Below are 11,042 nucleotides of genomic sequence, written 5' to 3' on the forward strand. Positions count from 1 at the left end.
CGCCCGAGGAGGCCGGAGCCGCCGAAGCGCCCAGCGGAGGGCGCGCTGGCCCCGGCTGGCGGCGAGCGGGCGGGAGAGCGCTGGCGAGCTGGAAAGTGGCAGAAACAACAAACTCTCGCACATGACGAGGAGCCGGGACAGCGCGGGCTTGGAGCGGAGTCCAAATGTTTATCAGGCTCCCAGCTGCTTCCAGAGATGAGCGCAGAGCCCAGGGGAACTGGGAGGCGGGTCGCCCCTGCAGTCAAGTTCTTCCAGGAGCGGAAGGAATGGGAAAGAGAGTCGGCGGCGCGGGGGGTGGGGAGAGCTGGTTGGCGGCAGGCAAAAGTTGGATCGACTTGGAAGTTTGGGGATGAGAAGGGAAAAGAAAAGGAAGGGGGTTCCGCAGGTTGCAGCAGCCGAGATCCCAAGAGCCCTGCTCTCCGGAAGGGGGCTGCCCCCTTGGAGACCCCGGGGCTCGCCTCCCCGGCGGCCGCGACTCCGGGAAGGGCCGGGGAGCTCACTTACTTCGGGGCTGAAGCTGCTGCTTTGGGCCGAGCCGAGGGAGGCGAGCGCGGTGCCGAGCGTGAGCAGGGGGAGCAGGAGACTGCGGGAGGGCCGTGGGGCGGGAGACATGATCGGAGACCGTCGGGGCAGCCGGGCGGTTTGGGCTCCGCGGCGGGGCCCACGCCCTGGGGTCGCGCTGCCACTCCCTTGGGGCGCCTTTGTCTTCGGTAGGCACTGACTTTGGATTCCTAGAGCGCTGTCGGTTTGCAGTTGACGGGATTGTTCTTGAAAGTGCCTGCTGACTCTTCGCCTCTTTTCGGTTTTTTGATCTTTCTTCTGCTTAGTCGGCGAACTGGGTCTGGAGCCCTCTCTCCTCTCTCCTCTGGTCCCTCCCTTCTCCCGCAGCCTCTCCTCCGCCCCCGCCCCTATGCCCTTCCTTTCCTGGTTGGGGACGTGGTTGTTTCAGCCTGAATCCAATTACAGCCAAAGCAGGAGAAAAAAACCCTAAGTTGCCTTTCTGTGGTGCAGGCTGCCATCTGCAGGGTTTGAGGACACAACCGACAGCAGGGGGCTGTAGGGGGACCCAGGGGAGGGGATGTGGGAGACTTTCTCTCCCTAAGCACATTTTGGGTGGCTTGATTCCTGGTATTCAGCATTTGTCTCACCTCAGAGTGAGGAGTGCAGGCAGACTTAGTGGCTAGGGCCAACAAGAAGCTCAGGGTCTGGGATGGTGGTGGTGGTGGGGTCTTCTTTCATGTTCATGACACCTGGATTGGGGGGAGGGGGCCAGTTTACTAATAGTTGGGGGCTTATCTGCTGGGACTTGTAGACAACCACCTCTGTCCCTCCCTCTCCTGCAAAAAATCCAATCTGTAACAAAACCCAACAACAAACCCTGCCACCAAATCTGGGGGTCTGTTCCTGTAGAAAGACAAATGTGCTCGTTTTATTACTGTCCATTGTAATCTGGCTGCTCCTTAAATTAGAACTGGCTGGGAGAGAAGGGGTGCAAAGTCATGGAATCTGAGGAAAAGCAAATCAAGTTGGGTGACATTGTTGGCAAAAAAGGGGGGACTGCAGTTAGGACTTTGGGGTTTAGTTCTACCTCTACACTGGAAAAGGAGGCAATTCCTTAAAGAGTAAAATCTTCAGGCACTAAATGGACTCTGAGAACAAAAGGTGAAGGTATGCAGGGAAGGGGGAGGGCAGACTAAAGCTGATGGTAGAAAGGGAGACAGATAAGAGGTTAAGAACTAGCTAGGACTCGAAGAGCAGCACAACAGAAGCAGGAAAAGTGTGGGAGACAGAAAACTCGACCATCAGCGAAATCCAAGATCCAAGAACTGCATTTGGTCAGTGAGAGAGGAAGGAGGTAGTGGGGGGAGGAAGGGAGAAGAAAGCAAGGGAAGGAATAAGGGGGGGGCAGAAATTAGGTCAGGTAGGAGCTTCAGAAATCCTAGGAATTCAGAACTGCAACAGTTTGTGGCAGAATAGACGTCTAGTGCTATGTATTGGAATGGAGACAAAAGTTCTTTGCCCCGGGAATCAGGAGAGGAGCCATCATCAATAAATGAAAGTCTTCCAAGGTCCTGGTCAGCTTCCAGGTTTGTGGGGGGTATATAGTGGTGGTGGATACCTATCCCACAGTGACTGTTTGAGGGCTGAGCCCTTATGTAGGGTTTTCCTACACAAACTGGGGTGAGGAGGAACAGGCCCCTCTTCAGCTAACCTCTGGAATGCAGTCAGAACCATGGAGACCTCACAACCCAACTTTTTCATCCAACACTCTCATGTGGTTCTTCCCACATCAGCCTTTGCAGTGAGGGTGTCCTTCTGGACCATGTATTTGAACCTTAGGAAGACTGACACCAGTTTCTTGCCAAGAAAGGGATCTCAGCTAGAAAGCCTTTTTCATCAGAACATTTATTAGATGCCAACTGCACTTGGCCTGAGCTGTGTATTGGGCTGTTAAAGTCTTGAGTGCCTGGTTACAACCAGGAAAACTGCTGTCCCTTTTTCATGTTCACAGAGCAGCTATTGCTCACAGTTGGCCAGTCCTATGGCCTGCAAAGGAGAGGGTAGGAATCCTAGAGCGAGATTCAGCTGAACTGGAATGGAGCCAAGGGTGAGGGCACTGAGCCAAACCTCCCAGGCGGTGATCTCACAGCCCGTTCCTTCTGGTGCCGGGGTCCTTTTGCTCTGAAGACAGATGGAGAAAATGAAGGCTCTCTTCTGGCTGGGATGAGGCAACTAGGTGATAGAAAGGAAAGCCAGAGAGAGGCTGGGGAAGGGAGGCAGGACTTGCTTTTTATTGACTTGGAAGTGGGCTCTGCAGTGAAGCCCCTTTAGGTTTAAGAGCATTTCTTTGCTTCCTTTCTTCTTCCTGCAACTTCTGCTGCCTGAGTTGCCATACCTGTAAGCCAGCATCCATTTCCTGTGACAGCAGTACAACTCGTCTCTGAAACAGACAGGAAAACAGCGTGGATAACATCTGGAGCTTAAGTGCTGCACTATATATCCTTTTACTCACAAAGTCAGAGGTTTCAGCTGGAAAATGACACTGCTGATTGGGGAAAAGGTGGGACCAAGTCTTGGCTTGGGAAGCAAAAGGGAGACAGCAAAACGTGAGACATAATGTCTATTACTGGTTCCTGCCCTGGGAGGGTCCCACCCTTCTCCCTTCTCATGGTGCTATTAAAACCTCTGGCTGTTAAGACCTCGGTATGTTAGCTTAGGTGCAACACAGATCAAGACAAGTTACGATGTAAATTTCTTCCCTCCAATGACACCCGGGCTGGGGCTCTAGCCACTCACTGCAAACTTCTCCCTCTCAGCTTTTCTTCGAAGTTGGCCTTTCATTGGAGGAGCAGGGCGGCCATCTACAGAGAGAAGTGAAAGAAAGGCAAGTGTTGGAAATGATCTGCAGCACCTTGTCCAAATATTGTGATAGAAATGAGGGGAAGAACCAATCTCTAGTTCCTCTCTTTCCATTTCATACCGACTGTAGCGTAATTATCCTAAAGCATGTCCCATTTCATATCTACTGTTCCATTTCATACCTACTGTAGCTTAATTATCCTAAAACATGTTCCTCACTTAAAGGGTAAGATATGACAGACCCACCAAAAATAAGCTCCTAGGCATGTTCATACTCTATTTCACTTAATTCTCATTAGCCTGGAATTCAAGGTCCTTTGTAAATGCTGAATCTGCTGTTTTACTTTCAGAAGCCCTTCACTTAAGCAATGTATCACTCTTCTACTAATTGGTAAGTCTTTGCTAAATTATATTCCACTCCATAAATAAATGTCCTCTTTGCCTTTCCTTCCAGCCAAATCCTCATCATTAGGCCCACCCAAGCCCTAACTTTCCCAGAAACCCTTCTCTAACCTCTTCAAGTTCATCAGCTCTCCCTTCTGAAAAAAGTGCATGCCATTTAACCCTTTGCACGTGAATGCCAATCTAACAAATAACTTTGATGTCCCCTCTCAGGGCACATAAAGAGATCGCTTGTGATTATACAGAACAAATGATGCCAGCGCAAATTTCAAAAACGTAAATTTCAAAAACATGTTTCCTTGAAGTTTTCCATTAAAATTGCACCAAAAAGCAAATAAAGAGATGGACTATATACTAAGATATATGTACAAAAATATCAGCTGGTGTTATGTAGAAAGAGAATGTGCGAAATGCTTTCATAGCGGTGCCGACACTTCTTTGTAACAGAAGGTAGAGAGCGTTTATACAAGAAAGACAGCTGTTGGTATACCCTTTGTATCATATGGCATAACTTGAAAAGACAGATAAGCAAGTTACTGGAGTCTTAAAAGAAAGAGACCTTCAAAACTGAAGGCAGATTGTCTTGAAGTATCGAGCGGCACAGATAGAATATATCTAGCTGGGCTCAGTGGCTCAGCCTGTAATCCCAGCACTTTGGGGGGCTGAGGTGAGTGGATTGCCTGAGCCCATGGGTTCAAGACCTGCCTGGGCAACTTGGTGAGACCTCATCTCTACAACAAATCAAAAATTAGCCGGGCGTGGTAGCGCGCGCCTGTAGTTCCAGCTACTTGGAAGGCTGAGGCGGAAAGATTGCCGGAGCCCAGCAGGTTGAGGCTGCGGTGGCTGGGAGCGGCCACGGCACTCCAGTCTGGGTGATAGAGTGAGACTCCAACTCCAAAAAAAAAAAGAATATATCTATCTGCACTTAGAAAAGAATATATCTATCTGTACTTGGAAAAGTAATAATCTTCTGATAAATTTCCTTTCATGATTTTGTAATGTACAATTATAATTTTTTATCCACTTATTTAATTTGTAGAATGGCAAAATGAAAAGACAAAAATGAGAGTTATACTATAAGCAGGGAAGATGAGTTAGACTTTTAGACTTAAATAAACACTGATGTGGAAGAAAATGACAGTAGTGATAGTGATATTATCCCAACAAGAAGAAAACGGGCAAATGTAACAAAAAGTGATAGCGATGAAAGTGTTTGTAGTTTCGAAGAAGTAGAAGACAACCTGCTGAAGAATGGGAATTTATTACAGAAAAAGACAATCCTCCAGCATGAATAAATTTTGTTGTAAACCCTCGAAAAACAGGACCACAAATAGCAAGTAATATAAGAGAAGTGGCCAGGCTCGGTGGCTCAGTCTGTAATCCCAGCACTTTGGGAGGCCAAGGTGAGTGGACTGGCTGAGCCCGTGGGGTTCGAGACCTGCCCGGGCAACTTGGCAAGACCTTGTCTCTACAATAAATCAAAATTTAGCCAGGCACGGTAGCGCATGCCTGTAGTTCCAGCTACTTGAAAGGCTGAGGAGGAAGGATTGCCAGAGCCCAGCAGGTCGAGGTTGCGGTGGCTGGGAGCTGCATTCCTGTCTGGGTGACAGAATGAGACTCCAATTCAAAAAAAAAAAAGAGAAGTGACTATATTTTACTCTGTATTGTACAAATGAATTAGTAGATAGCGTAATAAAAAATTAGTCATGTGGGTGAAAAAATAAAAGCAAAGCAGCTATCACACAAATCTATTTGGCATAAGTGGCATGATGCTGACGGGAATTTTTAGTTTTTATCACAGTTATAAATATGGGAATAATTCAAGTGCCAGATTTGCAAGAATACTGGTCAATTGCTTTTTTTAAATTTTTTAAAATTAAAAAAATTTTTTTTTTATTTTTTGAGTTGAGTGTCACTCTGTCACCCAGACTGGAGTGCAGTGGCCACTGCTGGCCACCATAGCCTTGACCCACTGGGCTCCGGTGATCCTTCCACCTCAGCCTTCTGAGTAGCTGGAATTACAGGTGCGCGCTACCACACCCAGCTGATTTTTGATTTATTGTAGAGATGAGGTCTCACCAAGTTGCCCAGGTGGGTCTCGAACCCGCGAGCTCAGGCAATCCACTCACCTCAGCCTCCCAAGGCATGGGATTACAGGCTGAGCCACCAAGCCAGCTCTCAACTGCTTTTAATAGTAAAATACTCTTCAGAAACATTCAGTAGAGAAAGGTTTATGCAAAGCTTCTGGATGCTTCATTTGTAGACACCTGTGTCGAGTGATGGGACAATCAGAACTCATATTCAAAAGGCCAATAATTATTTGGAATATATTGATTCAACATTTTCATAGTATTTCATACCACATCAGGCAGTTTGTCTTGATGAATCATTGTTCAATTTAAAGAGTGGATATCATTGTAACATACAATCGAAAAACACCTACTAAATGTTACATGCGCTAGCTGGTTCAAAAATAGTAATCTTTTTTCTTTTTTTTTGAGTTGGAGTCTCTGTCGCCCAGGCTGGAGTACAGTGGCATGCTCATGGCCACTGCAGCCTCAAACTGCTAGACTCAGGTGATCCTTTTGCTTCAGCCTTCCAAATAGCTGGAACTATAGGCACATAACACCATATCCAGCTAATTTTTTTTGGGGGGGGTTGGAGTCTCAATGTTGTCGCCCAGGCTGGAGTGCAGTGGCACGCACATGGCCACCACAGCCATAACCTGCTGGGCTTAGGTGATCTTCCACCTCAGCCTTCCAAGTAGCGGAACTATAGATGCATGCCACCACACCCAGCTAGTTTTTGTGATTTATTGTAGAGACAAGGTCTCACCAAGTTACCCAGGCTGGTTTCGAACCCCCAGGCTCAAGCAATCCTCTCACCTCCGCCTCCCAAAGCACTGAAATTATAGGCTGAGCCACCAGGCACAGTCTAATTTTTTGATGTATTGTAGAGATGAGGTCTTGCTAAGTTGCCCAGGCTGGTCTTGAATCCCTGGATTACAGGCTTAAGCCATCGCACCAGCTCTTTTTTTTTTTTTTTTTTTCAGCCTCACTTTGTCACCCAGGCTGGAGTGCAGTGGCATGCTCACGGCCACCGTAGCTGTGACCTCAGGTGATCCTTTCATCTCAGTTTTCCAAGCAGCTGGACCTACAGGTGCACACCACCATGCCAGGCTAATTTTTTGACTGACTGTAGAGACGAGGCCTCACCACGTTGTCCAGGCTGGTCTCGAACCTCTGAGCTCAGGCAATTCTCTTGCCTCCACCTCCTAAAGTGCTGGGATTACAGGCGTAATCCACCACACCTGGCTTTGGGTATCTTTTTTCAATACTTCCCTACTATTGTAGCTTAACATTTAAAACATCACTTGACCTGATCCTCTAGTAAGCACCAGAATTACATTACATTTATATAAAAAGTTTTTGGAAAAATTTTCCAATACAGCAGGATACCACATGTTTACTAACAGATATTACACAAGCACTTTCCTAGCAGAAGGACTACTAAAGATGAAATGTCATCTTACTGGTACAAAGTCAGTGAAAGGGAATACCAGCATAAATCAAAAAGACAAAGTTTTAACAAAAAAAAATAGTAGCATATAGGAAAAATCTTATGCTTTTTGCGTGAAGTGACAAAAGGATTGTTACAATTCTCAGCACTTGGAATCATGCAGAAACAAAATCTGGTAAAAATACTGTAACAGTCAAAAAGTCTGAAATGCACCCCAGGTGCGGTGGCTCACATCTATAATACCAGCACTTTGGGAGGCTGAGGTGAGAGGACTGCCTGAGCCCATGGGTTCGATACCAGCCTGGGCAACTTGGTGAGACCTCATCTCTACAATAAATAAAAAAACTAGCCAGGCATGGTAGTGTGTGCCTGTAGTTACAGCTACTTGAAAGGCTGAGGTGGAAGGATTGCCTGAGGCCAGCAGGTCAAAGCTGCGGTGGCATGCTCCCAGCTACTGTAGCCTCAGTGACATAGTGAGACTCCTACTCAAAAAAAAAAAAAAAAAAGCCTGAAATGCTTCTAAATTATATTGCAAATATGAATGGTGTTGATCATGCGATCCATATGCTTCTATAGGGCAACTCTGTTTCAGGCCCCCTCCCGCTTGGGAGCTCTTCTGTCTTCTTCTTCCTGCTTTCTCAAAAAAAATGAGCCGGGCTCGGTGGCTCGACCTGTAATCCCATGCCTTTGGGAGGCTGAGGTGAGTGGATTGCCTGAGCCCACAGGTTTGAGACCCGCCTGGGCAGGCGAGACCTCATGTCTACAATAAAATAAAAAACTTAGCCGGGCGTGGTAGCGCCCACCTGTAATTCTGGCTACTCAGAAGGCTGAGATGGAAGGATTGCCAGAGCCCAGCAGGTCGAGGCTGCGGTGGCCGGGAGCGGCCACTGCACTCCGGTCTGGGCGACATAATGAGACTCCAACTCAAAAAAAAAAAAAAATGCTTCTACATACTATTTTTGCAAAAATCCTTTTTTTTTTTTTTTTTTGAATCGGAGTCTCACTCTGTCGTCTAGGCTGGAATGTAGTGGTATGCTCATGGCCACCAAGCCAGCATCAACCTGCTGGGCTCAGGTGATCCTTCTGTCTCAGCCTTTCAAGTACCTAGAACCACAGGTGTATACCGCCATGGCTGATTTTTTTATTTACTGTAGAGACAAGGTCTTGTCAAGTTGCCCAGGCTGGTCTCGAACCCCTGGACTCAGGCAATTCTCTTGCCTCCACTTCCCAAAGTGCTGGGATTATAGGCATGAGCCACCACACCTGGCTGCAAAAATCTTTAAAATGATGGAGGAAATTATTCTTCTAGGGACTAGAAATTTGTGTTATTAACTCCTACATACTGTGCCAAGCATCAAAAATAAACAAACAAAAAAATGAAAAACCTACGTCCCATTTGAAATTTGTCAAGTTTCTGATCCATCAGTTGAGAAGTAGTTTTCAGGACTCAATATTGTCTATGAACAATAGACTAGACAATAAATTAGATATTATTAATGTGGGAGAAAAAAAAACAAGACTGCATTGTATGCTCGAATAGAAAAACACCAGGTAGAAGATATCAAACAAATTACTATTGCACAACATGTATCAGTGAACCTACGATGCATGTCGGTGACTATTTTACACATTACCACACGTTAGAAAAATATGACATAAAATTTTAATTTTTTTGTCATAAATAAGTTTTCTGTAATGTCCAAAATTCCATTACAAGACAAATACAGCTGGGTGCGGTGGCTCATGCCTATAATCCCAGAACTTGAGAGGCCGAGGTAAAAGGATTGCCTGAGCCTGCGGGTTTGAGACCAGCCCGGGCAACTTGGTGAGACCTCATCTCTACAATAAATAAAAAATTAGCTGAGCGTGGTGGCACATGCCTATAGTTCCAGGTACTTGAAAGGCTGAGGTGAAGGATTTCCTGAGCCCAGCAGGTTGAGGCTGCAGTGGTCATGAGCATGCTATAGTGCTCCAGTCTGGGCAACAGTGAGACTCCAACTCAAAAAAAAAAAAAGATAGCCAGGCTCGGTGGTTCAGCCTGTAATCCCAGCATTTTAGGAGGCCCAGGTGAGTGGATTGCCTGGGCCCACGGGTTCGAGACCTGCCTGGGCAACTTGGTGAGACCTCATCTCTACAATAAATAAATTAGCCGGGCGTGGTAGTGCGCGCCTGTAGTTCCAGCTACTTGGAAGGCTGAAGCGGAAGGATCGCCGGAGCCCAGCAGGTTGAGGCTGCGGTGGCCAGGAGCATGCCACTGCACTCCAGTGTGGGCGACAGAGTGAGACTCCAACTCAAAAAAAAGACACATGTAATTACAATAAAATAATTGGTTTCAATGCTATACTATTTAATATGAAGTGATTTGTTTTTCATGACTTCATAAAAAAAATATGGTCAAGTTGCTGGTAGGTGATCTGTGAGATGTCTCCCAGTACAAAGGGTTAATATCACCAATTTACCTTAGGGCATTTTCCATACTATTGTTTTTAGCCTTATTTAGTCATTCTGATCCCTTTATGAAGGGGATAGGGTACTGGAATATTATTATTTAATTTTTTAAAGTAAAAAAAATTGCCGGGTGCAGTGGTTCAAGCTTGTAATCCCAACACTTTGGGAGGTTGAAGCAAGAGGACTGCCTGAGTCCTGGGGTTCAAGACCAGCCTGGGTAACTTGACGAGACCTCATCTCTACGATAAATCAAAAAATTAGCTGGGCATGGTGGTGCTCGCCTGTAGTTCCAGTTACCTAGAAGGCTGAGGTGGAAGGATCACCTGAGCCCAGCAGGTCGAGGCTGTGGTGGTCATGAGTGTGCCACTACACTCCAGCCTGGGTGACAGAGTGAGACTCCAACTCAAAAAAAAGAAAAAATCAATGTTTTGCTTTCCCAGCTAGACTTTAAGTGCCTTGGATCAGGGACTGTGTCATTAGCTTTTGCTGTAGGCATATAAGCACGTAATAAAAATTCATAAATATCTGCCAACTTGCTGAAAAGATGTAGTATCTGAGCTATTATTTGTTAAACTCTGGTATGTCCACGTGGCTCTTTGAGCTCTGGCTCCCTCCTCTACTTTGGGGAGGTGAATCTCTCCCTCTCTAATTTACTTTCTAAATAAATTATATTTTCCCCTGCCTGTGCAACTTGGCAAGACCTTGTCTCTACAATAAATAAAAAAATTAGCCAGCTGTGGTGGTGTGCGCCTGTGGTTCCAGTTACTTGGAAGGCTGAGGCAGAAGGAACATCTGAGCCCACTAAGCTGAGGCTGTGGTAGTCATGAGTGTGCCACTGCACTGCAGTCTGGGTAACAGAGTGAGACTCCGACTCAAAAAAAACCAACAACAACCAAAAAAACCCCTACGTTTTCTAATCTAAAAAAAAAAAAGATGAAGTATCTGACCTCAAGTAGTTTATAGCAGAGATAAGGAAACAGGGCACTTAGCTGTCTACAAAGAAAGAAACAAACAGTGAAAACTCTGCCCAAAAGTTTGAATGCAAAACAGATAAGAGGTATTGTGTATCAGGAAAGGGAATCAATATTGTGTATGCCAGGTGCTTTACATTGGTTGTTTCATTCTATCCTTACAAAAACTACATGAGGGTGGCTAGGGAAAACAAATCAAAAACAAGAACCCAGCCGGGCTCACCTGTAATCCCGTGCTTTGGGAGGCTGAGGTGAGTGGACTGCCTGAGCCCACGGGTTTGTGACCCGCCTGGGCAACTTGGCGAGACCTCATCTCTACAATTAAAAAAAAAAAAATAGCCG

General features: G+C 46.2%; 2 protein-coding genes across 7 annotated transcripts in view; both read right to left on the bottom strand.

Moving 5' to 3' along the window:
- The window catches only part of MMP14 (matrix metallopeptidase 14), a 10,317-nt gene extending 9,429 nt beyond the window's left edge, over positions 1-888 (bottom strand). For both annotated transcript variants that reach the window (XM_008065272.2, XM_008065273.2), the window contains exon 1: positions 505-888. In XM_008065272.2, the coding sequence (XP_008063463.1) occupies positions 505-612 (108 nt within the window). In that variant the 5' untranslated portion in view covers positions 613-888. The remainder of the gene's footprint in view (positions 1-504) is intronic.
- A 1,500-nt stretch (positions 889-2,388) lies between these two features.
- The window catches only part of MRPL52 (mitochondrial ribosomal protein L52), an 11,705-nt gene continuing 3,051 nt past the window's right edge, over positions 2,389-11,042 (bottom strand). For 2 of the 5 annotated variants that reach the window (XM_008065274.1, XM_008065276.1), the window contains exons 4-5: positions 3,298-3,362; positions 2,389-2,941 (exon numbers count right to left, since the gene is read on the bottom strand). In XM_008065274.1, coding sequence (XP_008063465.1) covers positions 2,792-2,941; positions 3,298-3,362 — 215 coding nt within the window. In that variant the 3' untranslated portion in view covers positions 2,389-2,791. Of the gene's footprint in view, positions 2,942-3,290; positions 3,363-11,042 lie in introns of all 5 variants that reach the window. The other 3 variants (XM_008065275.1, XM_021716152.1, XM_008065277.1) reach the window with 3 other exon arrangements.

This window comes from Carlito syrichta, unplaced genomic scaffold, assembly GCF_000164805.1.
Source record: "Carlito syrichta isolate Samal-C Ts95f unplaced genomic scaffold, Tarsius_syrichta-2.0.1 Scaffold308201, whole genome shotgun sequence".
In the NCBI taxonomy this organism is placed as follows: Eukaryota; Metazoa; Chordata; class Mammalia; order Primates; family Tarsiidae; genus Carlito; species Carlito syrichta.